Source organism: Cavia porcellus, unplaced genomic scaffold, assembly GCF_034190915.1.
Source record: "Cavia porcellus strain 051 isolate PalLab524CR breed Dunkin Hartley unplaced genomic scaffold, mCavPor4.1 scaffold_21, whole genome shotgun sequence".
In the NCBI taxonomy this organism is placed as follows: domain Eukaryota; kingdom Metazoa; phylum Chordata; class Mammalia; order Rodentia; family Caviidae; genus Cavia; species Cavia porcellus.
The window spans coordinates 9,062,762-9,089,622 of record NW_026947504.1 but is presented as its reverse complement, the minus strand read 5'-3'; the positions used below and the strand labels follow the sequence as shown (position 1 = coordinate 9,089,622).

Here is a 26,861-nt window from a genome sequence, read left to right as displayed (position 1 = left end):
AATCCCAGCACTCGGGAGGCTGAGGCAGGAGGATCATTGCGAGTTTGAGACCAGCCTGGGCTACAAAGTGAGCTCAAGGCCAGCCTGACCTGCATAGCGAGACATAGCGAGATTCTGTCTCAAAAAGACAAAAAAAAAAAAAAAAAAAAAAAAAAAAAAAGAGAAATGTCTCTAGGAGAAGAAGGCAGTTGGCACTGTGAGGGTTTCGAAGGACAGAGAGAAGGAAGGGAAGTTGGAGGAAGTATCCTAGACCACCATGTAATCAGGGAAAGTTAGGCAACACCATCGGGTCATTCCTGAACTAAAGTCAGCCCACAGAGGATCCCCAGGAATGTGCCTGCCCTCAGATCTCTGCTGAGCTCCAGCTCTGGCTTGGGGTTTTGAGGGTGAAGCTGGCCTTCGTGCAAGAACTGACGGTTTCAGAGGGAAGCAGGTAGCCTTGATAGCTTTCACTCTCTATAGCCGGTTTCCTGAGACGCATTCTCAGCACCTCCACACTTGCCCGTGTGGGAAAAAGGACAGAGTACACCTCCCTGGCCCTGCTGCATGGTCCTGTCCAGGGCTGTAGGTTCCTTGGAGAGTTGACCATTTTCTAACTGCTAGGCCTTAAGCAAGTTACTTAATGTTCCCTGTTTCATCTGTAAAACGAAGGTGATAAAATTCCTTATCTTATGACAGTACTGAGGACTAATTGAAATTTGCAAAAGCAATGTTCAGGCAGGACCCAGGACATAGGCAGCTCTCAGTAACCAGCAGAATAACCATATTATTATGAACATTTTAGTTATTAATTATTACCACTCTCTTTCTCAAAAGGAAGGCCCTGGGGAAATGGGGCTGTAAGAGGCTGAGGATGACAGTCCGTCCCTGAGCTGGGACAACAGGGGACTCACTTCCCCACATGCCCCTGAGGCAAGGGTCTTCCCCACACTACTAACAGCTCCTTTGGCCGCTGACTCACAGACAACTTCCTCTCATACAAACAGGAAAACACAGCGGGCCAGCACCCACCCCCCCATCTCCCGTCCAGCCCCAAACACAGCTGAACACGGGCCTTGCTCTAAGGGGGAAGTGCCTTGGCCCTAGGGGACAGGCTCCTGCAGATGAAATGGGGGAGGGCAGGGAACCATCTCTCCTCAGCTCCCCTGCCCCAGCAACTTGTGTGAAGGCGGCTTGCTCAGTCATTTTTTGCCGTTGCCAAATAGGGCATCATCCCTTGGAAGAGACTTAGGAGAGTTTCTGCGCCTGTTCACCCAGGGCCAGATCTCAGGGATGCGGAGAGGAGGGTCCTCAGCTCAGAGGGTTGTGCCTATCTATAACTTCTGAACGTCCAGTTCCTGCCCCCCATCTAACTGGATGCCAGGGTCCAGCCATCCTGTTAGACGCGGGGGAGACAGACGTTCCATTTTGCAGATAAAGAGACAGGACCAGACCTATTCCCTCCCCTGTGTAGGAGTTGCAGAGAACCATCCCTGTTCTGGTCCCACTCCCTAAAGCTGTCTGAGCTCCCGACTGTGTTCTGGTCCTTTTCTAGCTCGACGGGAAGGCAGAGCCGGGCAGCCCCTGAGATAAGTGCCGCGGCGGTTGGGTAAGGAGCCCTAACCACCTGAAGGCTGCGCTTGCACAAGGAGTGGCCGGACGGCCGGGGAACGGCCGGGGGCGGGGCCGCGCCGTCGGGGGAGGGGCGGGGCGGGGCGGGGGCGGGGCCGGCGCGGCCGGAGAGGGAGCGGGCGCCGGCAGGCACCGGGAGCACCGCGGCCGCGCAGCGAGGTGAGGACCCCGCGCCCCAGGCCCCTGCCCCCAGACTCCACCCCGGCACCCCCTCTGGGGCCTCCGTGGGCGCCTGGAGCCCTTCCGCGTGGGCGGCCTCCCCCTGCCCCGCTCCCCTTCCTCCGCGACCGGCCCTTCCCTCTGTCTGTGCCCCCTCCCTCGCTGCCCCCTCCCTCGCTGATGCCAGAGCTGCCCCGCCCGTCCCGCCACACCCCACCCCCTCCAGTCCCGCCAGCACCTCAGGCTCGGCTCGCAGGCAGGCACCGGGTGAGGGAAACTGAGCCCTGACTCCGCCGGCCGAAGCTCAGCACCATGGCTCTGGCTTGGGGATAGGGCCCAGCCAGAGAGAGGGAACAGGGAGGCCAGAACTGATGCTGGGACATTCAGGGACCCCGCAGGAGAGCAGCGAGGCAGAGAGCAACTCGGGGAGAGCAGTGCAGGCAGAGGCAGAGCCACAAAACCCGGGTCAGAGGTGGTCAGAGACACAGACAGCACGGAGACCTGGAGCTGAACATCGAGGCGACAGAGAGCAGGATAAAGGGGGACAAGGAGAGGGACAAAGGCAGATTTAGAGGTAGAAATGAAGATAAGACCGCGATAGGGACAGGGACAGGGACAAGGACAAGGCAGAGATAAAACTCAGGGGAGATAGAGGTAGGTCAAAGGAATAAACCAGGCTGCCCAATGGGACAGAATCTTAGAGACCTGAGCCCAACGGCATGGGCAGGGTGGACTCAGAAAAGGAACACACGGGGAGCTCAGGCTGTGTGTATGGGGGCACACACATGCACACATAGCTGGGTGGGTGAGTGGAGAATGGAGAAAAACCCTGGTCTGCCCCGGCCTCTGATCCTTCATTTCTCTGGCCCAGTTCTCCACCCACCCCTATTCCCTAAGTGGCGTCTGTTCAGGCCCCGACCCCACGCACTGGGACTGGTTAGGGCCCTCTGAGCAGCTTGGCCAAAGCAGGCAGGATGTGGGGGTGGCCAGGCTAAAGGGACAGGAAGGAAGTCTGAGAAGAGACAATAGGTGGAAGGGGAGGGGGCACTGGAAATGACCGGGATTGAGATGTCCAGCCTGGACCTCGGCTTGGCTCTGGAAACGGGTGGGAGTGGTGTCTTCTGCATGGTAGCCTGCCCCTTTCCCCTCCTTAGACCACAGCTGGATCTCACTACATCAGTGGCCCTGCCTCCCCAGCTTCTCACTCCTCCCTGCTCAGCAGGGTGCTATCACCTCACCCCAAGCTTACTCAGTTGAATATGCAGTAGACAGGGGCAGAGTGGTTGTTTTTTTTTTTTTTTTTTGGTACTGGGGATCGAACTCATGACCTTGCACTTGCCAGGCAAGCACTTGTGCCACTAAGCTAAATCCCCAGCCCTGGCTGGGGGGCAGAGTTTTGACCCACACCCAAGGATGGTTGGCACTTGGGGGCACAGTAGCACCACTTGCTGTGAACCTTGGGCAAGCCCCTTCCCCCTCCCTGGGCTTTTCTCAGCTGCACAAGAGACTGTCTTGTAACCAGAAGGTTCTTTCTCTAATACTCTTGGAAGGCTCTGCCTCTAGATCACAGGCCTGTGGTCGTTTCCTTTGGAGGAATACTGGAGGCTGGTGCACTCTGTCCAGGCCTCAGACTCTGTGGCAGGGAGGGGGAATCTCAGCCTGAGCCCTCCCTCCCCCTCCCCCTCCCCCAGCAATGGCCTGAGCCCCCATGGCTGCTCCTCAGGACCTGGACATCACTGTGTGGCTGGCCAAGGTACATCTGGAGCAGTATGCAGACACGTTCCGGCAGCATGGCCTGGCTACAGCAGGTGCAGCCCAAGGCCTGGGCCACGAGGAACTGAGGCAGTTGGGCATCAGCGCCACAGGGCACCGGAAACGCATTCTGCGCCTGCTGCAGGCAGGCACTGTGGAGGACTCCCTGGATCTCAAGTCGGATAGTACCATGGAACCAACCCCCAGCCCAGAACCCCAACCCCAGCCCTCCAAGCCCATACCCAAGCCCAGGACAGTGTTTAGTGGGCTTGGTGGCCCTACTACCCCCCAGAGGCCTGCGATGAGCCCAACCTTCTGGGCACCAGAAGTGTCCAGAAGCTCAAAGTCCAGTTCCAGTCCACCTCTTCTTCCTACATCTTCCTCTGAGCAGCTGTCGACCTCAAATACCATTGAGATGATGCCCAATGCCATCTACTTTGGCCTGGACTTAAGAGGCGGGGCACAGGCAGCTCAGGACAAGTGAGTAGGATTGGTTCCCTAGGGATCTGATGTTGGGATGGAAGGGGGATTGGGGAAACAGGCATGAGGGGAGTTCTTTCTCCTCTCTCCCTCAGTAACCAATACACCTTCCTCTTCAGGGGTCCAGACAGCTCCCAGACAGCTGCTCCTACCCCTGCCCCCACCCCTACCCCAAGGCCCACAACAGGCACAGGTATGTGGGTTATCCTGGGCTCAGAGAGGGATCATGCCTGCCGCCACTTCAGACCTGATCTCTTTCCTCCCTCCTTGCCCTCTGCCCCTGCCAGTGCACATCATGGATCCTGGTTGCCTGTACTATGGTGTCCAGCCTGTGGGGGGCTCAGGCACTACTGACAGAAGAGAGAGCAGAGGTGTCTGTCAGGACAGGGCTGAACACAGGTAAGTGCTCAGTAGGGCCCTGATGGGGCCACAAAAGGCAGCTTGGGGAGCAGTTGAGTTGGCAGGGACCATGTGTACAAATTGTTGAATATGCACTGAGTGTCTACTGCATACCAGCCAAGCACTGAAGGTACAGGATGACTATAACAGACCCAGTGCTGCCCCAGGCAAGGAGTGACCATCCGGGTAGGTAGGACACAAAACAAATAGAAAACAAATATGTAATTGAAATCTACAAGAACTATTTCTTCTTTCATTCAGCAGATACTTGCTGAGTAACTGTTTCATGCCAGATGTTGATGCTTAGGATAGATCTGCATACATAGCAGTCCCTGCCCTTGTGGGGGAGATAGTTAATAGACGTAGTAAGTTATATAGGATACTGTAGTGTATTAAGTGATACAGGTACTATGGAAAAATTAAGAGCAGGGTAAGAGCTAAGGGAGTTGCAGTTTTTCATTAAGGGTTATTGGGACATTAAGAAGATGATATTTGAGCAAAACCTTGAACGAGTTAGCCATGCAGATTTTTAGGGAAAAACTATCCCAGGCAGGAGGAGTGGGCAGAATAGAGGACTCAAGGAAGGCCTAGGGTGAGGCAGGGAGGCACACAGGGGGCAGCAGCCTGGCTGGCACAGATGGGTGGGCTGTGTGGAGTGGGAGAGATAATGTCAGAGTGGTTAAAAAGGGGCCCTCTTGGGTTGTGCCCTATGGGAACTTCCACTGTTACTCTAAGTGAAATGGGGAGCCCTTAGAGGGTCGTTAACTTTCTTGAAAGGCTCCCTCTGGTTGCTGTGTTGGGAAGGGTGTGTAGGAGGGACCAGAGAGATCAGTGAGGAAGTCCTGCAGTAATCTAGATGAGAGATGGGAGTTGAGATGGTGAGAAGTGGCTACATATGAGCTAAAGTGTTGAATTAACTTGGGGCGTGAAAAGAAAGCAGCAGTTGAGAACTGACTCTGTGAAGTCTGAGCCTGTGCTGGCCTCCACCTGCAACCACTAACCACGAGTGACTTCTAAGCATATGAAATGTGGTCAGTCTCTATTGAGATGTGCTATATGTGTAAAACACCTACAAGATTCTGAAGACTTAGTAACAACAACCCAAACATACTGGATGAGTATAATGGATACGGATATAAATGATCTTGGTAACTTTTATGCAAAAATGTTGACATTTAGATATATTGGGTTAAATAAAATTTCCTACAAAAATTAATTGCACCTATTTATTTTAATTTTTTAATGTCATTTCTAGAAAGTTTAAAATTACATATTGGTTTTCATTGGTTTCTAACAGACAGCACTGTTTTGAACAATTGAAAGTTCATGGAGTTGTCATGATCTGAAACAAGACTGTGCGTGAGGTAGACGGGGGGTGGAGGTTAGATCAGGAGTTCTTTTGAATGTATTGATTTGGAGGTGTGTATTGTACATTCAGAAAGAGCTGATCAGTAGGCCATTGGCTATTCCAGTTGAGTCTGGAGATTCAGATCCTAGTACCTAACTGGGAATGGCCGAGGCAAGAACCAAGGTCAGAGCCTGATAACTTCTCATATGGAGAGGTCAGGGAGAAGAGGAAGAATCCGTAAAAGGACCAAGAAAGAAGAAGCTAGTGAAGGAAAAAGAAAACCAGGAGAATGTGACATCCTAAGAGCTAAAGGAAGAAAGTGCAAGAGGAGGAAGGAGAGGCCAGATGTGCTGCCCTCAGGGGAATTGGCTTCTGGAACTGGTAGTGTGGAAAGTGTGGGACCTTGACAAGGGCAGTCTTGGAGTAGTGGAGTGAAAGCCTGATCAGAGTGAGTTTCCAAGAGAGCGAAAGGAGAGGAGTTAGAGATGCATGGAGAACACTGAGTTTTTGCAGAGTTGGAATGATTGTTGACAAGAGGAAGTGGAGCCAAGCGGATTTTTTTTTATAGGCTGTAAAGTCATGTACATTTACAAGTGAATGAGGGCAACCTGGTGGGGAGGGACAATTAGCTATGTAGGAAGAGAAAGAAAGTGTGGAGTGATGTCTTTGTAGGTGTGAGAAATAGGCGCACAGGGGAGGGTCTGGCTTGAGGAAGAGGTGTTTATCTCCATCACAGGAGGAAGGCTGAGTGTGTGCATGAAGCTGGGTAGACATGGCACGGGGAACCCGTGGGGGTTCTTGTCTGATTGCTTTAACTGCTCAGCGAAATCGGAAACAAATCAGGCAGAGGTGTGGTTCTCAACCTTAGCTGTTCCAGAGCCTAGAGAATTTTTAAAACTGCAGGTGCCTGGGCGCCACTCCCAGAAATTCAAATTTAAGTGTCTGTTATGAAGCCCATGTGCTGCTGTTTTTAGAAGTTTAAGTGTTGTTGTGCTATTGAGGTTGAGAACCACTGAAATAACAGAGGACTTTATTCAGGGAGGTTAAGGAAATCCTCTCTAAGAACATGACATAAACAGAGACCTGGATGATGAGAAAAAAAGGCGCAGGGAAGGAAGTGTGTGCTACAGGCAGAGGGAACAGAATGGGCAGACTGAAGAAGGAAGGAGAGTGAGACAGGGCTGTAGCAAGAAAGGGTGAGGAGGTTACAACAGGGGGTCAGGGAGTACCTGTGGGCCGTGGGTCGTGGGTCTCATGGGCTGTGGATCTTGCGCTGAAGTCTTTACAGCCCATGGTACGGAATGTGGGTTTAGCTAAGTGCAAATGGGGTGTTATTGAGGGTTGCATGCAGGAGAGTTAAAGGATCTTATTTGCATTTTTAAAAAGAGCATTAGTGGCTATGGGACAAAGGATTGTGGAAAGGAAGACAGGAATAAAAGAAGGTGACCAGTTAGGCAATGTGTATCCCCCAGCAAGAGCTTATGGAACCTTGGTCAAGGAGAGAAGGTCAAGAGCTTGATGGAAAGAATAAGACAGGTTCATTAGCTGTAAGCAGCTATGGCAGGAAGCCATCTACTGAGTCTTTCTCTGGTTTTTCCACTCAAGTAATGCTAAGGTCAGAAAAGAGGAACTAAAATTTTCCCATTAAAATTCAAGTTCAAGCAAACAAACTCCAAGAATGCTCTGGGAAGAAGCTCATGATAATCCTTGGGGCTCCCAACCTTTCTATTCCCTATTTGAAAAGCAGATCTTATATCTGCTGAGCAGTCTAACGGTGCTCTGGGTGGGGAAGGGAAATTAGAAAGATGTGTCCAGGATACTGGGTCTAATCTGTGTCTGTCCGTGTCCTGGCTCCCACAAGGCTCAGCAGGCAGGATCTGGAGGCACGGGAAGATGCTGGCTATGCCAGCCTTGAGCTACCTGGGGACTCCATCCTCTCACTACCCACCTTGGACACAGAGGAGACCAGTGATGACCTCATTTCACCCTACGCCAGCTTCTCCTCTACTGCAGACCGCCCCATGCCCCTGCTCAGTGGCTGGCTAGACAAACTCTCGCCTCAGGGGTGAGGCTGCTGGAAATGGGAGGAGGAAGAGGGGGGCTGAGAGATGGGGGACAGCAGGTCCCGGGTGCTTCCAGGCCTTATGATCTCCCTACCCCATGCAACCCCAAGGACTAACTGATCTTGGCTTTTTCCTTTTTCAGAAACTATGTCTTCCAGAGACGCTTTGTGCAGTTCAATGGAAGGAGTCTGATGTACTTTGGCAGTGACAAGGTGGGGGACTGGAGATGCTATGGGGAGACTAGAAAGTAGGAGAGGGAGGGCTGAGAAAGGTTCAGGGGTGGCAGGGGTGGCAGGAGGAAAGCCCTTGGTAGAGAGATGGCCACCACCTGCTGTGGTCATTATTCAAGGTATCTGACTTAGCACCTGTAATAACTGTTTGTGGATTGAGTTCAAATCTCATGAAAGCTGGTGGTAGACCAAGGACTCAGTGCAAGGGGCTCAGTTCCCTGTCTCCAGTGGTCACGTGCTCCCTCTTTCTCCAGGACCCCTTCCCCAAGGGTGTGATCCCCCTGACTGCTATTGAGATGACCCGCAGCAGCAAGGACAATAAGTTCCAGGTCATCACGGTCCAGAGAGTGTTCGTGTTCCGCACAGAGAGTGAGGGTGAGTCAGGGCAGGTGGGGCTCGCTGTGGCAGGGCAGGTGAACACGGGCTGTGTGAGCCCGCGGCTCGCTGACCGCTTCCTGTTCCCCTCCAGCTCAGCGGGACATGTGGTGCTCCACATTGCAATCCTGCCTGAAGGAGCAGCGCCTCCTGGGCCACCCACGGCCACCCCATCCGCCCCGACCCCTCCTTACTGGCATGCTAGAGCTACGTGGACACAAGGCTAAGGTGTTTGCTGCCTTGAACCCTGGAGAGCTGGCCCTGTACAAGAGTGAGCAGGTAAGGAGGGCAGGGAGGGCTGAGGAGCCGGCCTGGCCCATTCTGGCACCTCACAGAGCACACCTCCGACTCCACCAGGCCTTCTCTTTGGGTATCGGGATCTGCTTCATCGAACTGCAAGGCTGCAGTGTCCGGGAGACTAAGAGCCGAAGCTTCGACCTGCTCACACCCCATCGCTGCTTCAGGTGGGGCCTGGACTTACGGGAGGCAAGGTGGGGAGAGGGACAAGGGTGCAAAGGCTGGAGGCCACTTCAACAGGCTGTCAGTGGACATGCCCTGAAGGGAGTCCAGTGGGCCAGGGTTAAGCTGTCCAGAGGGCCTGGGCTGGCCCACATGTGGCCTTTGGCAGCTCCTACAGGAATGGTCACAGGGATGGGACATGGGGGGAGGTCCATGCCCACGGACTGGCTGTCCACCCCTCAGCTTCACAGCAGAGTCTGGGGGGGCTCGGCAGAGCTGGGCGACCGCTCTGCAGGAAGCAGTAACCGAGACCCTGTCTGACTACGAGGTGGCTGAGAAGATCTGGTCAAATCGGGCAAACCGGCACTGTGCAGACTGCGGAGCCTCCCGCCCAGACTGGGCTGCTGTCAACCTGGGGGTGGTCATCTGCAAGCAGTGTGCAGGTGAGGGCTGGAGTCCCAATCCCAAATGGGGACAGGGCAGAGACCCGGGCCAGCAAGGTTCTGGGTACCAATGCTGCACGTCCGTTACCCCCAACAGGTCAGCACCGGGCCCTGGGTTCTGGGATCTCCAAGGTACAGAGCCTGAAGCTGGACACGAGTGTCTGGAGTAATGAGATAGTGCAGGTGAGGAGGAAGGGGCGCATCCAGGAGAAGGTCAGCTGGGCACGGCAGTACATACCTGTAATCCCGGCACCCCAAAGGCTGTGGCAGAAGAATCATAATTCAAGCCCAGCCTGCACAATTTAGTAATTTAGCAAGAATCTTGTAGAATTAAGAATATATATATATTTTTTTTTACAAAAGGAATGGGGATGTAATTAGTGTGAAGGTCCTAAGTTCAATCAAATATTGAAAAGAAAAAGACAAAAAAGGGTGGGGAGCAGCTTGGAGGACAGGATTAGTATGGGGATGTCTGGAAATCTCTGAGCTCTGATCACTTGTCTTTGCCCATTGGCATCCTACAGTTGTTCATTGTCCTGGGCAATGATCGTGCCAACCGCTTCTGGGCAGCAGCCCTACCCCCAGGTGAGGGGCTGCATCCAGACTCCACCCCTGGCTCCCGGGGAGAATTCATCTCCCGAAAGTACCGGCTGGGTCTTTTTCGGAAGCCCCACTCTCAGTATCCAGATCATAACCAGCTTCTCCAGGTAGGAGAGACAGTTTGGGGATGGTGGAGGGAGGGACAAGCAGTCTCTAAATAGAATGGGTAGTGGGAAAAGGTTTTGGTAATCAGAGCTCTCCAGTTGGGCTTGGGGCAACAGAGGCTCTTCCCTCCCTGCAGGCACTGTGTGCAGCTGTGGCAGGACCCAACCTGCTGAAGAACATGACCCAGCTCCTCTACGTGGAGGCCTCTGAGGTCGAGGAGCCCTGGTCCCCCTCAGCCCTCGATGGTAGCTTGCCCAGCCTTCTACCCCCAGGTTATTCCTCCATGTCTCCCTCTCTCCCCACCTAGATTCTCTGCCCTAATCCTTGCTTTGGTTTTTCCAGGGGGCCCCAATTAACCCATTATCCATTGGTCCCAGTAGCTCAACATGTTCCCCAACCTCTCAGATCCCCCAGAGTCTATTTCCCAAGGTCACCAGACAACTGTGGCGTCTGAGGTGATCAGGGTGAGTCGGGATACAGCAGGTTCTGGTTGTGTTCCCTTCCTGACACGGTCAACCCATAGATCAGGTCTCAGCCACCTCAGGACAGTCTGATCACCTGTCCAAAGGAATGGTCACCTTCATGATGCCAATCCCCATTGGTCAGGTCTTGGTCACAGGATGCCACGTGCTCTGAGGGCTCCACCCAGAATTGACTGCCTTGGCTGACTGGTGGGGAAGGATAATGGACAAGCACCGGGCTAGAAGTTTCCTGTCTCCTCACCCCCTGCCACCCTTGTCCAATCTGGGTAGTGAGGGCACTTGTCCCACTAGGTTTTACTTTGCCACCTGCCAGTAGAATTCGGGCGAGGGTCTTCTGTCATTGGATTTCCACTGCATTAACTTCGCCCAACCACCTTTTCCCCTTGCAGACCCTGGTGTGTACAATGAGGTGGTGGTGCCTGCCACCTACAGCGGCTTCCTGTACTGCGGTCCCATCAGCAACAAGGCTGGACCCCCACCCCCTCGGAGGGGCCGAGATGGTGAGAGATTGCCAAGGGATGGGACGTGGTGGGAAGAAAGTGGGCATGCACTGTACAGCACCAGGGATGACCGGGCCAGGGTGGGACAGTGGAGCCTTGTGCTGAGGCGTTCCAGTGTGCGAGAGGTGGAAGAGCGATGTGACAGGTGGCAGCACTGAATGACAGTTACAAGCCTTTTCTCCGAGGTCAGACCATCTGGCGCAGAGAAGCTACTCAAACTGAACCTCTGCTCCCCTATCTGCAAAGTAGGACTGAGTATAATACCCCTCTCACAAGATCAGGGTATCCAATAATACTATCCAGTGGACGGAATGGGACAGTGGGTACTTAGATTTGCTGCCCCTCAACCATACCATCTCTCTTCCACTTAGCTCCTCCTCGGCTGTGGTGCGTTTTGGGAGCAGCCCTGGAAATGTCTGCATCAGAAAGCAGCCCCGAACCCGTCAGCCTCATCCAGCCCCAGGATGTTGTGTGTCTGGGTGTGAGCCCCCCACCCATTGACCAAAGCGACCTTGACAGGTAACAGCCTTTCCTGCTCTTCCCAGTCTCTCGCCTGACAGTGCCCAGTGGACCCTCATTCTCCTCCCTTCCTCGCCTCCTCTGCAGGTTCCCTTTTTCCTTTGAGCTCATCCTCACTGGAGGGAGGATCCAACATTTTTGCACAGAGGGAGCAGATAGCCTGGAGGCCTGGATCAGTGCTGTGGGCAAGGTGAGGTAGCTGAGACTCCTACCAGCAGCCCATGGACTACCTGTCCCCACCTGCTGCCACCCTGCGTCTCATATTCCCATGGCTGCTCCCACCACTTCCCTTGATAAACAGCTGAAATTGACTGAGCATTTATTCTGTTCCAGGCCCTGTCTTGAACGCTGCCCTTTTAATATCTCATTTAATTTCCACAGCAACCCTTAGAGATATCGTTAATATTTTATACATAAAAAACTAAGTGTTAGAGGTTATGCAGTCACTTAATCAAAGAGCTAGGCATAGCAGAACACAGAACTAAAAGCCAAGCCTCTGTCTGCAAAGTTCGTGCCCATTTCTCACTGTGCCCCAACCTCTTCCCAGAGAGAAGCTGCCCCTGACGCCTAAGAAGCCGCCCCTGACACCTGTTACCTTACCTCTGCCCTCCAGTTCTGCAGCAAACCCTGACCCAAAGCCACTTTCCTGTGCCCCAGCTTTTCTCTTCCTAGACAAACCAATCTCTTTATCCTGGACTCAATTCTCAGAATTAAAGGCTCAGGCTCCGGAGTCAGACATCCTGGGATTTGAGTCCCACAACGCTGCACTGTGGGAGTTTTTCATGTCTGCAGAGTGGGTGTGAAAGACTCAGCCCCTACGGATGAGGATTAAGTGGCATGTGAGGCCTCACACAGCAAGTCCTCCACACGTGGGTGTTGAAATAATAATAGTGGTGGTGATGATGATGATGACGACAATCTTTCCCATCCTAAAATGGCTTTTCCTTAAATTCTGCTCTGCCTTCAACTTTTCACCCTGGTACCTTCTTTCCCTGCCTGACAGCTTCTAAGAAAGTCGTGTGCAGCCCGCAGTTACTCCTTAACCCCTTAATCACCTTCCTCTGCCTGGAGTCTCCTAGCTGCGACCCTCATGAAGCTCACCAGGGATGCCTCATCTCCAAAGCCTAAGGTCCACCTTCTGGCCTCCCCGGCCCACCTTTGTAGCTGCTGACACTCTTCTGTGGGAAATGTCCAACTCCTCAGGCTCCCAACCGCACCTGCCAGCCCTCCTGTGACTCCTCACGCTAACAGTCTCCATGTTCATTTGGGACTCTGTTGTGGCCTCCTCGGCCAGGTCTGGGTCTCCTCTTCTCTGACCTACACTTCCCAGAAGTCTATCTCATCCTTTAAAGCAGGGCTGTCCAGAGTGCAATGTGAAGACTGTCACACCATGCTGGTCCCCAGATTATCTGTCATGGTCCATGACAGGAAAAGCAAGAATTTGAGAGCAAGCATCTCAAATGTTTTATCACAGTTTGGCAGAGTAATTTCATGTGTTGAATCTAATTATACAAGTTAAAGGCTTACATGTCTCTGTTCTTTTCGTGTCAATTTTTTTGGCAATTCATTTTTACTGTTTTTAACAAAAGTATCGATTAGTGGAAAGTTGGAATTTTGTGGGGTTTTTTTGTTGTTTTTTTTTTTTTTTTTTTTTTTTTTTTTTTGTCTTTTTTCATTTTTATCGGTACCAGGGATCGAACTCACAGGGATCGAACTCACGACCGCCTGCTTGCAAGGCAGGTGCTTATGCTGCTGAGCTAAATTTCCAGCCCCGGAAAGTTGGAATTTTAAAAAAAGAAAGAAGCAAAAGGTTCAAAAGAAAGAAAGAAAGAAAGAAAGAAAGAGGGAGAGAGAGGCCCTGGTCCTTTATCACAGTTAGTCTGAGAAGCACTGCTTTAAGTGAGCCTCAAACACTACCTGCTCTGTGGGGAGCAAGTCCCCGGGCAGGCGGGATTGTCCAAGGCAGCATCACTTTCCAGGCAGAGCATTTTGGCTACTCATCTTTCTTATCCCTGCATCTCAGTTAAGGGCTCAGGGGTACCACACAGGGACTTCTCTGTGTTGGCTGAAGTGAATTAAACTCAAGTTCTCCCCATCGATCTCCACCCATTTCATGGCTCCCCCTTCGCCCTCTCCCCATCCTACCATCGTCCTTTTTGCTTTCTCTTCATGTCTCCTTGGCTTTTCCCCATCTGCTCACTCATTTCTCTCCCTCACCCTTGACTCACCCCACCCTCTTCTCCCCTGTCTCCACAGTGGTTCTCCCCGCTGAGCTGTCACCAGCTGCTGGGGCCTGGGCTGCAGCGGCTGGGCCGCCTGTGGCTGCGTTCCCCGTCCCACACAACCCTGGCCCCTGATGACTGGCTGTCAGCGTTTGGCCTGCTTCGTGGTGACCATCTGTTTCTGTGTCCAGCACCGGGCCCTGGGCCACCAGCCTCTGAGGACATGGTGCATTTACGGCGGCTGCAAGAGATCAGTGAGCAGGGGTGGGGACAAGATTTAAGGGTGGGTGGGAATGGGCCTTTTTTTAATTTGAGAGTTATGATGGGAAACAGTAGAATGGAGTGGCTTTAGGCACAGACTCTGAAGTTAAACTACGTATTGAGACCTTACCTCCAACACTTCCTGGTTTTGCACCCTTGGATAAGTTACTTAATTTCTCTGTGCCTTAGTTTCCTCATGTTTAAAATGGGCACAATAATAAAACCTTCTTAAGAGGATCACAGTGAAGTTCCAATAAGGTAATCCATATAAACACTTGTTCACAGAGCCTTGCAGAATGCATCTTGTAAGTACTCAATAAAGGTTATATAAATACTATTGTTACTATTTGGAGTCACTCGCTCTGGGAACTGGGAGAGGGATCTGTGTATCCTCTGCTGTCTTTACTGCTAAAAGAGAAAGGAGATAGAATAATGTTTTAGGACTTTGGAGACAAGAAATGGGTATTCAAGCTCTGCTTTATTATTTTATAGCAAACAATGTGAGGCAAGTGACATAAACTCTCTGAGCTATAACAGCAGCAGTATCACCTGTGCTATGAATGAAGATAACAGGACCTAACTCTTAGGATATGTATGTATATATTTAGGGACAGTGTCTCCCTACGTAGTTCAGACTGGCCTTGAACTCATTATGTAGCTCATGCCGGCCCGGCGCTCAAGAACCTGTGGCAGTTGTCCTTCCTCAGCCTCCCGAGGGCTGGAATTGGAAGCATGCACCACCATGCCCGGTTTAACGTAAAGGATTTAATGGAGCTCTTAGTCTTACCCCTCTGGACGTTAAGCATGTAATAAATAGTTGTCACTATGCTAAAGATACCAAGAATGGTAATTTCCAATGATTCTCCTCCCAGGTGTGGTCTCTGCAGCTGGCACTCCAGACAAAAAGGAGCACTTGGTCCTGGTGGACACCGGAAGGTAAATGTTGCTCCTGTGTTTGTCCCTGGGCCCCTACCCCGCTTTCTGGAGCCCAGCCCACTGTCTCCACCTCGTTGAGTCAGGATGGTGCTTCCTTCCTCAAATTGCTTCCCTCGGTTAGGAACATCTGGGTTGGATGTTGCTGCCCCCTGCTGGTGGTTTAGGAGCCTCTCAGTGAGCGGACCCTTGAGCTGGCTCTGACACGGGCCTCTTCGGGTCCCAGAACCCTGTATCTGCAGGGAGAGGGTCGGCTGGACTTCTCAGCGTGGAACACAGCCATCAAGGGGGCTGCCGGAGGGGGAGGCACAGGGCTGCAGGAGCAGCAGATGAGCCGAGGTGACATTCCCATCATCGTGGATGCCTGCATCAGTTTTGTCACCCAGCATGGTGAGTAGCCACTGGTTGACACTGAGCCAGTGAGGGGGAAGGAGTGGAGAGCAAAGGTTCAATAAGAGCTCGGGGGAGTTACCTGAAAGACCTTTGCTTCCAGATACTAACACCAACTGGCCATCTGATTCTAGCAAAGTTTTTCTGAGCCTCAGTTCCTTCACCTGTAAAGTGAGATTCACAGTCCTTAATTTCTAGGCAATTCATAACAGTGAGGTGATGCATGGCAGCCGTTGGCGCAGGGCCGGGCAGGTAATAGGCGTTCAGAGGCAGCTGGCTCTGGGGCCTGGGCGCAGTGGGTGGCAGCAGCACGCTGTGTGACTAGGGATGCAGAGCCCCGGAGGACCGGGAGAGGGCAGCACTGAAGCAAGAGCCTAGCTGTGCAGGCAGCAAGATCCCTGAAGATCTGAGCAGAATTAATCTGGGTGAGCGATTTAATAGGCCCAAAAAGTCAGCTGGGCAAGTGATCCTCAGAATTCTTTGTGGGGTTTTGACCTCTGTTGTGTTCTCCAGTTTAAGTAAGGTCCAAAGACAAATCTTACCTCCCCTGTGAATACACTTTAGGAGGTTGGACTTTTGAGAAGAAAAATTCACGGAAAACTAAGGACCCTGTGTTCAGTCTCATACGCATGCACGCACGCACATGGCCTACTCAGTGACTTCCTGCACTCTCTCACTGCCCCCCTCCTCTTCTTAGCCACCCTGTGTTCAAAGGGACTCAATCCAAGGCCCAGCGAGGCTTGGAGAAAGTGTGGGCGGTCATACCCCTCCTGCGGTGTCTCCGCTCCACCGCGTTCCTTCGACAGAAATTTGTTGAGCTGCTGCCATGTGCCAGACTTGGCAGTGAACAGGGGAAGCCCCACAAAGCACACAGACTAAGTGGGAGAGACAGGTAATAAGAAAACAAATATAATCAGCTGGCATTATTTGCAGGCGTTAAGTTCTGTGAAGCCACTGCAAACACTTAATTAGTGAATACTGAATCATTGCCCCAAGGGAGATACAGGTTTAGGTTCCTCTGAACTTCTGGTGACTGCATGGACATCAGCCAATCAATACGAAACCTTGTTTTGTATATTTTTCTGTATAAAAACACCTTCTGAAACATATATAGCTGATGCGTTACATTGAACTCCACACCGGGAGTGACGTAACTGTGCTTGGCTTAGCTACACACATGATGTTTCCCATGAGGTAATCACAGTATGCTCGCACTTTGGAATACCAGGCGGCATTTCAGCGGTATACTTGGGGGCCAGTTTTAAACAGTGACATGAAAAGCAGCAAAATGTCTGAATACATTGTAAAAGGACGTTTTTTATACCATCCGAGACCTTAGCTTAGAACATGTAGAGGGCAGATGGCCTCAGTGTCCCCTTCACACATGACTGTGGGAGCACCGAGGTATGGTTGGTCCTCTGTATCTATGCATCTGCATCCGCCTATTCAGTCAACAGAAGGCAGAAAGTATTTGAAAATTCTGAATCTGTACCAAACATGTACAGACTTTTTCTTACCATCATTTTATAACCAGGTATGATAACTATTTCTATACCATTGTTATTGTAGTAGTAGATTTTGCTATTTTGCAGAGATGATAAAATATCCCCCTGGATAGCGAGGGACAATTTTCTGGTTTTAGTGTTACAGGTAAACCTGGTTAAGAAAAATTTAGTGAACAGGTAAATGCTGAAATACAGAGTCTGTGGATAATACAGATCAACCATAATCTGATTTCAGAACACCACTTAAAAATATATATGGTGAAGTGGTATATATCTGTTATTCTAGTACTCTGGGAGGCTGAGGCAGGAGGACTGCAAATTTGAGCCCAGCTGGAGCAGTTTAGCAACTTAGCAAGACTGTCTCAACATTAAACATTTTTTAAAAAGTGCTGAGGATGTAACTCTGTGTGAAGGCCCTGGATTCAACCCATAGTACCGGAAAACAATGTTTCAATTTATCAGTGAATATAAAGATAGTAAGAGGAAGGTGTGATGGGGATGTGGTGCATGTTTGTGAAGTCACAAAAGAACTGAGAAGGAAGACTTCTGTAGGGAGCTGAGAATCGAGACCACAGAAGCACAGGATTCTTCCTCCGTGACCCCCTCTTCCCATAGCCACTTATAATATGGAGGAGGGCCACAACTGCCTGCTGGGTGGGTGGTGCTGTCTTTACCCAAGGGTGAAGGTAGACACTGCTGGCTGTTTCCAGGGCTCCAGCTGGAAGGGGTGTATCGGAAAGGGGGTGCTCGGGCCCGCAGCCTGAAACTCCTGGCTGAGTTCCGGCGGGATGCACGGTCGGTGAAGCTTCGGCCAGGGGAGCACTTTGTGGAGGATGTCACTGACACACTGAAACGCTTCTTCCGAGAGCTGGATGACCCTGTGACCTCTGCTCGGTTGCTGCCTCGCTGGAGGGAGGCTGCCGGTATTCCCACATCCCTGTGATCCAAGGCCCAACTGGGGATTTCCACCTCCCCTGCCTGAACCCACGAGGCTCTTTTGTGGGAGTATACAGCTTCCTTCTCTAAACTTCGCCACTCTGGTAGATACGCCTGGCGGGTTGGGGACAGGACTGAGATACACTCAGCCTACGTTTGTGTCTCTAGAAGTCCCTTCCTGCATTCCAGCCCCTTGCTCTCCCTTCTTAGATCCCCTTCCACCCTCCTCCATTCTATCACCAGAGCTACCCCAGAAGAACCAGCGCCTAGAGAAATACAAAGAAGTCATTGGCTGCCTGCCTCAGGTCAACCGCCGCACACTGGCCACCCTCATTGGGCATCTGTATCGGTTAGTATGCCAGGCCTCGGCAGGCTCCTCCTGGACCTTTCACCACCTCAGCCAACTCCACAATGCCATTCATTTATTCATTTACCCCACAGACAGCTGATAAGTGAAGCTGTCATAGCAGAAAGGTTCAGAGAATGGATTTTGGGGTCAGGCAGACCTAGCCTTTAATTTGGCTCCATCAGCCTAACAGTGTGATTTTGAATGAGTTATTTGTTCTCTTTGATTCTCAACTTCCTTGATTCTAAAAGAAAGATGATGTAATGAATAATACCCACTTCACAGGCTGACAGTTAAAGGAGATAATCCATGCAAAGTTCTAAGTACAGCCTCTGACATATATATAGTAAGTCTTTAGAAACTGTTAGCCATCAGTATTTTCCTGTTTTATTATTGTGTCAGGTAAGGGTTAGATATAAGAAATACAAAGATGAGCAAGATACAGACTTTATCAGTCTGTCAGCGAGAGAGACCTTTGAGTGAATCAGAGTGAATCCATGGCCATATTGTTCTGGTTATACAAATTACAGAGGTTGGCCAACTACAGGCTACTGTCTGTGTTGGTAAATAAAGTATTGCACATAAAGTATAAAGCCACATCTATCCCTTTGTATATATTCTATGTGGCTTGAGAGGCTAAAATATTTAGTGTGTTCCCTTTACATAAAAAGTTTGCTGGCACCAGGCTGGGGGTTTAGCTCAGCAGCACAGGTGTCTGCCTGGCAAGCATGAGGTCATGAGTTCGATCCCCAGTACCAAAAAAAGAAAAAGTTTTCTGGCATCTACTGGATTTCCAATCACCCCTGCCTCACTGGCTCCGCTATTCTCCAAAACTTCAGCTGTTTGTGTCTTACTATTGTATCCCAAGTGCTTAGCCTAGGGCTTACCATAGTGTATGGGCTTAAAGAGTGCAGAATTAGTGTATGTATTGGCCAAGGAGGGAATACAAACTGCATTCCTTGTGACCCTGATACCTCTCTACAGGGTGCAGAAGTGTGCAGCCCTGAACCAAATGTGCACCCGGAACCTGGCCCTGCTGTTTGCACCCAGTGTGTTTCAGACAGATGGACGGGGGGAGCATGAGGTGCGGGTGCTGCAGGAGCTCATTGATGGCTACGTCTCGGTCTTTGATGTAAGGCTTTCCTGGGCCCTGACCTGTAACCTCTGTCTCCTGCTCCGGTGGGACTCAGAGACCCAACAAGCCCTTGCCCAGCCCAGCAACCACTCCCAGAGTCCTGGCCTTTTTCTCTTATAATGTCACTCTGCTTCTCCACACCCCATAAGCTTTTAGCTCATTGGACCTCCCACCCTTGTTCTATCCAGGTCCTCCTTAGCCTGGAGGTTTTCCCTGCTGCCTTCCTTTCCCAGCAGCCCCCATCAACTTTTGGCTCTTTCACAGATTGATTCTGACCAGGTAGCTCAGATTGACTTGGAGGTCAATCTTATCACCACCTGGAAGGATGTGCAGGTAATCTGCCCTGACCTTAGGCTCCTGCGTGGGAATAGGGGACATCAGGATGGGAAGCTAAAGTTTCCTTTTCAGCCTGTCCTTCTGCACACAGACCCTCAGCTCTTTGGGAGACAGGAGAAGGAGGGACGTGTTGAGCAGTTAATTTGTTTAGGGTTTGCTTCATTCATTCTACCACAAGCATTTTTCATTATCCCCCCCCCCCCCCACTTTTGTGTGTGTGTGTGAGACAGGGTCTTGCTATGTAGTACAAGCTGGCCTCGAACTCACTGTGTAGCCCAGACTGGCTTTGAACTCGCAGTGCATCATTACAGACATGTACCACCGCACCAGGCCATTCTTCATTATAAAAATGGTGGCTGTTGCACCTTACTTCTGAGTGTAAAAGATTCAAGGAACTGTTGGTAAAGTCACACCAGTGTAGTTACACACCCAGCACTCTGGGAGATGGAGGCACTAGGATGGAAAGTGCAAGTGTCACCTGGACAATTTAGCAACTTAATGAGACCCTGTCTTAAAGTAAAAAATAAAAAGGGTTGGGAACGTAGGTCAGTGTAAAGGCCTTGAGTTCAGTTCTTAGTACCTAAAAAAAAGAAAAGAAAAAACAAAGCCAAGTCAGACTGGATGAGAATAACACCTACAATGGCAAGTGTCAGCTCAGGACTTCCAGTCTGATTTTTGCATCCTGCAACTCCTTGGAGTAGATAGTTTCACTTTATTTCAATAAAGAACGGAGGCTTAGAGTCACTTAGTCAAGGGGATGCTGTAGTGAATGGCAGAGTTGGAAGCCAGGAAGTCTTTCTGGGAACCTGTCATCTCAAACACGGCCTTGGGTAGCACCCACTCCTGGAGTTTTCCCTGTGACAAGCCCTAGTGGTATTGGGGTGAAGGTTGGGGGAGACCTTTGTGGAGGTTGGTGTGTAGGAGGCTCCGTGAGGAATCCTCTCACCTCAGAGTTTTCACATCCTCTTGTGTCCTCCTTTATCCCTCCCTCAGCTGTCCCAGGCTGGAGACCTAATCATGGAGGTTTATATAGAGCAGCAGGTCCCGGACAGCTGCGTCACCCTGAAGGTCAGTGGGGAGGAGACTGAGGAGGAGAGAAGGGGCTGCCGGGGGACAGGAGTAAAGCTCGACCAGCTGGGTCTTCTGCTCTTGTGTGGATCTTAGGTGTCTCCAACACTGACTGCTGAGGAGGTGACTAACCAGGTACTGGAGATGCGAGGGACAGCAGCAGGGACAGACCTGTGGGTGATGTTTGAGGTCCTCGAGCATGGGGAGCTTGGTGAGTAAGACCTTGTATGTGTATGTATGTGTGTGTTTTGTGGTTGTGTGGTCCAGATCATTAATGATTTCCATGCTACCAAATACAGTGGACGCCCTATCATCCACTCATCCATGTGAGGGGACTTGCAAATAGTGGACCCACACATTCCTCATTCCTCTTCTCTCAGTGACTTCTCTGCTACCTTCAAGGAGGCTTCTCTTCACTCTTTGCTAAGACTCCAAGGGTTAGAGGGCCCTTGGGCCGTCTCTTCTTCTCTATCTATAGTTCTCCTTGGGTGTGCTCCAGTCCCCCATGGTTTTAAATGCCACTAATAAGCTGACACCTATATTTGTTATCTCTGGCCCAGACCTCTGCTCTGGCTCCAGATTCATGTATCCAACTACCGACTTGATACCTCCGTTTCTCATGAATATCTCAAACTTAAAATATGTAAGACCAATCTTGATTCCTAGACCCTTTCCCTAACAAAAAACTCAAGCTATTTTTGTGCTCCCCCCCACTTGTAAATGGCCCTGCAATTTATCCAGTTTTGTAAGCTTTACACCCAACATACCAACTGGTCTTCTTAGTTCTATTCAAATCTATACCTCTGTCCATCTCTGTTACTGCATCTCTAGTTGAAGTCACCATACCCTTTCAGCCTCCCAAAATTAACCAATAAAATATGTAACCCCAGAGTTATGCTTGATGATGCATGTCTGTTATCCTATAACTCGGAAGGTTGAGGCAATGCCATGAGTTTGAGGCCAACCTGGGCTACATAGTGAGGTCAAGTCCAGCCTGAATTACCAAGCAAGACCCTGTCTTGCTTGCAAAATTTTGAGACCCTGTCTCAAAAAATCTATATATTTGTGTATCTCTATCTCTGTCTATGTACTTGGCCCCAGAAAGGGAATAGTCGGTTAGTGTTTTCTTGGCCCCCTATGCTTTTCTGCATAGCGCCAGATGAGTGTTCCAAGTGTAAATCAGACCATGCCATTCCTCTGATTAAAACTGATCAGTGGTTTCCCATTGAACTTAAAATTCCAGTCTTTATCCTGACACATAGACCCTGAATGCCTGGCCCCTGCTTATTTCTCAGACCTCATTTCTTAATGTCACCCATTCTCTAATTTGTCCTCTTTGCTGCAGCCACATTGGTTGTTTCCTTCTCCAAGGCTCAAGGCCTTTATGTTTATATTTTCCCATGTGAGATATTGCATGATATTAGCATGGCTTTCTCCTCCTAATCCTGAAGATCACTGAGTCTCATCTCTAAATGCAACTTCTGAAAGGCCTTGCCTGGCTAGCCTATCTCAATTGTTCTCCTGTTAACTCTCTGTGGTTTCTTTTTCTTTTTTTTTTTTTTTGGTACCGGGGATTGAACTCCCGACCTCGCGCTTGCCAGGCAGGTGCTTATGCCGCTGAGCTAAATCCCTGGCTCCACTCTCCGCTGTTTCTTTCAAAGCCATTACTGGTTTATAACTGTTTTACTTGTCTACCTGTTGGTGGGCGCTTCCCCTCTAGGCTGTGGCTTTGTGAAGACATGTGCCATCTATCCCGCTCACTGCCGCACCCATGGGCCAGTACAGCGCCTGGCGTAGAGCTGGTGCTAAAGTGAATGCCTGAAGCTGGATAGTTGAATAGCTGCATAGATGCATGACTTTTAGGAGATGAGCTGAGCACTCCAAGCTTTGAGTGGATATTCTGATTGACACTGTCCCCACCTTGCCTTTTCAGAGAGGCCACTGCACCCCAAAGAAAGAGTCTTAGAGCAGGCCTTGCAGTGGTGCCAGCTTTCAGAGCCCTGCTCAGCCTCTCTGCTCCTGAAGAAGGTCTCCCTGGCCCAGGCTGGCTGCCTTTTCACAGGTGAGCTTTCCTTACCCCAGCACTCCCTCCAGGCTCCCCTAAGCCCTCCCCCAGCACTGTCTGCCTGTGCCTAGGTGTGCGGCGGGAGAGCCCTCGCGTGGGGCTGCTGCGATGTCGGGAAGAGCCGCCCCGCTTGCTGGGAAACCGCTTCCAGGAGAGGTTCTTTCTGCTGCGGAACCGCTGTCTGCTGCTGCTCAAAGAGAAGCGGGTGAGGCCTTCGGGCTGGAGGAGGGGGATTCAGAGAAGCCGTGTGGCAGGAGCCGCAGGGTACCCGTCTCTGACTTGGCCTCACGTGCTCTCACTAACCTTCAGCTTCCTGGACCTTGCCTGCTGCCTTGTGATCACATTCCCAGATGCTTCCAGAGCTTCTCGGCCTCACTAGCCCTCTCTCCCCTCTCAATCTTGTTGCCTCTGTTCATGTTCTCAGAGCTCTAAACCAGAACGGGAGTGGCCTCTGGAGAGTGCCAAAGTCTACCTAGGAATCCGCAAGAAGTTAAAGCCTCCAACGCCGTGAGTTTTCTTCCCAGCCTGTATTCTAGGGCCTTCCTGCCATCATCCCTCTGGCCGTTTATGGTCACCCCATCACTGGTCCCCTTTGCATCTCAGGTGGGGCTTCACATTGATGCTGGAGAAGATGCTACTGTGAGTACCGCCTAGCCTGGCTCCTCTGGCCCAGCCTAGTACCCTGCCTTTCTCACATTCCTTCTTCTCTAGAGCTGTGACCCCTTTTCACCACTGATTCCATTCTCATCACCTGCAGCTACTTGGCTTGCAATGATGAGGATGAGATGTGGGATTGGACTACCAGCATCCTTAAAGCTCAGGTGAGGGAAGGACAAGGCTGAGGCTTGGGTCTTGGATCTCTCTGGGGCCCAGCTGTACCCCTCACTACCTCCCAAGCCCACTGGTGCCAACCTCTCAATCTCTTACTAGCATGATGACCACCAGCCAGTGGTTTTAAGACGCCGTTCCTCCTCTGACCTCGCCCGTCAGAAGTTTGGCACTATGCCCTTGCTGCCCATCCGTGGAGATGACAGTGGAGCCACCCTCCTCTCTGCCAATCAGACCCTGGTGAGACTCCCCCACTGCGCCCCAACCAGCTTTATCCCCCACCTGGTCCGTGTCCTCACCCTTGTCAAACTCCAGGAGGGAGTAGTGTGACTGTCGTTGTGGTGCTCCCTCTGCTCACAGTGACCTTCCTGTCCACCTTCTCTGTGCCCCCGCTCTTCACCCCCACCTCCTGTTGCCAGGCCTCACTGTATGTTTTTCCCTCCTTTCCTCGCCATCCTACATGTGCCCAGCGCCGACTACACAACCGGAGGACCCTGTCCATGTTCTTTGTGAGTATTGTGCCTGCCCGTCCTGTGTTCCTCTGTGCCGCCTGAGTCCTGGATATGCTCTTTGTGTCTGTCCTGATGCAGGCCATTAGGGTGTGCAGGGGGGAGAAGGTCAGAAAGAATGAGGAAAATGAGGGATGGTAGGCTGCCATGCGGAAAGGAGAAAGTGGTCATGGAATCAGAAATACAAGGAAACTGGTTAAGTGAATGCAGGCTGGAGCCAAGACACACCTGGGTGCAAGCCCTGTAATTTCACTCCCTCATTGTGTGATCTTGGGCAACTTAACCCCTCTGCAACCCAGTTCGATTTTTTTTTGCAGCAAACTCACTGCATAAGGTTATTCTGATATCATACATGCCAAGGATTTTGCAGCGTCTGGCCTAGAGGAAGAGCTCAATAAATGTTAGTGATTAATAATCCAGTAACTATGCCTGTCCCCTGCCACCCCATTCCTGTACAGCCGATGAAATCACCCCAGGGGTCTGTGAAAGAACAAGAGGAGCTGGAGGACCCTGTGTATGAGGAGCCGGTGTATGAGGAGGTAGGGGACTTCCTGGAGCTCGCCAAGGAAATCTCCACATCCTTCTCAACCACACAGGAATGGACGGCCAAGACAGAAAGCCCCCTCCCCAGCCAGAGGTCCTTTGATGAACCCCTTCTCTCCAAGACAAGCACCCTAGGCTGGGAGGAGAGGCCACCTGAGCCCCCTTCAGGCCCCCCTTCAAAAAGCAGTCCCCAGGCACAGGGGTCTCTGGAGGAACAGCTGCTCCAGGAACTCAACAACCTCATTCTGAGGAAGGGAGAGACCACTGTATGTTCAGAAAACCCTTCCCAGTCATCCAGCCCCAATGGTCTTGCAACACAGACACCTGGCTTCCCCCCGCAAGCCCCCTGCACTTCCGGTCTGCCTTCCAGCCAGCCTCTGACTTGACTCTGGGACCAGCAGCCACGGGGGTAGGAATCCAGAGGCGGACCTAGGTTATCACCATGGCAGACACTGCTGGGATCTTCCTTTGCTGTTGCTGGAAAGACTTTAGACTCCAGTGTGGAGCTATGGAAGAAGCACTGGTCTGAGGGCCCCAGAAGCCATGGCTGTCAGGGAGGTCATAGCTCCTCTGGGTGGCCTCAGCCCATTTATCTGTATCATGAAGTCACTGAAATAAGGAGTAAACACCAAACTGTGTTTCTTGGATGTAAACCCCACATGTTTTCTCTCAACAAGGGCAACTCTTGCTTTATGTATCTGATATGTAAGAGTTATGTGAGGAGTCGGGGCTGGGGGTTTAGCTCAGCAGCATAAGCGCCTGCCTTGCAAGCAGGCAGTCGTGAGTTCGATCCCTGGTACCGATAAAAAAAAGAAAAAGACAAAAAAAAAAAAAAAAAGTTATGTGACAAGTTTGCAATAAAAGGATGGTTTTACTTGCATTAGAGAAAAACAAGTTTGCAACCAGAGACCTGGATGATGTTCAAGGCTATCATATCCTACTCCCTACTTTTCAGGACTACATTGAAGCCCTGGGATGGGGGAATTGATTGGGCTTCAGAACTGGGGTAAGGAGAGCCAAAAAATAAAAAAGAGAGTGGGTCACTGTTTATTAACCATTGGCTACCATTGCTTTATTCATTCTTTCAACAAATGTTTCAAGTATCATCCAAATGAAGTTCCTGTTCTCATGAAGCCCCCCTATAAAGGGGAAACAAAAAAATAGGAAATACACAAACATAGGAACAAGTGAATTTAGTGCTGTGAAGAAACTAAATCAAGTGATGAACTTGAATGACAGCAGACAGCCTGTACACTGGGTGGATGGATGGGGACGGAAGGTCTCTGTGTGGAGCCAAAACAAGGGCAAGAGTCCAGACAGATGGGGTGCTGGGAAAAGGAGCTTCAGAGAGAGCACAAATAGGGGCTGGGGATTTAGCTCAGCAGCATAAGCGCCTGCCTTACAAGCAGGCAGGTGTGAGTTCGATCCCCGGTACTGATAAAAAGGAAAAAAAAAAAAAAAAAGAAAGCACAAATACTGTGCAGTGGGAAGGGAGTTAGCTTGTTGGGGGACAGTAAAGAGGACCCTGTAAGTGACAAGTAGGAGAAGAGTACCGGGGAATGGGAAGGTCAGCAGGGGCCTGTCACAGCCTGTAGGTCATGGGTTCTACTTGGATTTCAGGCATTTGGATTTTATTTTGAAGCAACTGCATTTTAAGCAAGAGAAGGATGAGATCTTACTTCCCTTTCAAAAATAAAAAGAAATCAATTATTGGCTGCTGTGTAAAGTGTGCTGTGGGAGGAAACGTGAAAGCAAGGAGACCAGATATTAGACCAAACACTGATCATGGAGACTTGGGCTAGAGTGGTGGTCTTGGAAACTGGAGAAGGTGGATCAATAGGAGCATGTTTTAGGTTTCGGGTTTTATGTTTGTTTTTGCTTTTAATAGAACCTGTAGGACTTGCTGATGGATGGAATATGTGGGTAGATGAAAGGGCACATCAACTCCTGGATTTTGACTTTCCTAACTGTAAGGAGTGTGCTACCACTTAACATATTACCTGAGGAAGATCGGGTTGAAGGGGTTGATTTAAAAATCTGAGTACTAGGGGCTGGGGATTTAGCTCAGCAGCATAAGCACCTGCCTTGCAAGCAGGCGGTTGTGAGTTGGATCCCTGGTACCGATAAAAAGTTAAAAAACAAAAATCTGAGTACTTACGAATCTGGAGTTTTGAGCCATGTCACTGGTGTAGGGATCCAGATGTAGGCTAAGGAGGCATAGGTGAGGAGGATGAGGAAAGGATGTGAAGATTCTCAGAA

The 26,861-nt window shown here is 50.8% G+C and overlaps 1 protein-coding gene across 5 annotated transcripts; it reads left to right on the top strand.

Annotated features, from left to right (window-relative positions):
* The first annotated feature begins 1,686 nt into the window (after positions 1–1,686).
* Arap3 (ArfGAP with RhoGAP domain, ankyrin repeat and PH domain 3) lies at positions 1,687–25,656 on the top strand. Of its 5 annotated transcripts, none has more exons than XM_063232254.1 (33): positions 1,687–1,770; positions 3,462–4,002; positions 4,122–4,195; positions 4,290–4,401; positions 7,611–7,814; positions 7,955–8,024; positions 8,297–8,417; positions 8,512–8,696; positions 8,775–8,881; positions 9,120–9,319; positions 9,417–9,502; positions 9,844–10,026; positions 10,161–10,269; positions 10,896–11,006; positions 11,378–11,525; positions 11,613–11,715; positions 13,782–14,001; positions 14,881–14,944; positions 15,168–15,331; positions 17,547–17,759; positions 18,016–18,121; positions 19,103–19,250; positions 19,518–19,586; positions 20,583–20,657; positions 20,754–20,868; positions 22,591–22,719; positions 22,794–22,927; positions 23,147–23,229; positions 23,326–23,361; positions 23,480–23,543; positions 23,653–23,790; positions 23,970–24,059; positions 24,518–25,656. In XM_063232254.1, the coding sequence occupies exons 2-33, from the start codon at positions 3,479–3,481 to the stop codon at positions 24,986–24,988; spliced, it is 4,656 nt and encodes a 1,551-aa protein (XP_063088324.1). In that variant the 5' UTR covers positions 1,687–1,770; positions 3,462–3,478; the 3' UTR covers positions 24,989–25,656. The 5 variants fall into 5 exon arrangements, with proteins under 5 accessions (XP_063088324.1, XP_012996448.1, XP_063088323.1 ...); XM_013140994.2 differs by having other exon boundaries at positions 10,161–10,296; positions 24,021–24,059; XM_063232253.1 differs by having other exon boundaries at positions 10,161–10,296.
* The last annotated feature ends 1,205 nt before the right edge of the window (positions 25,657–26,861 follow it).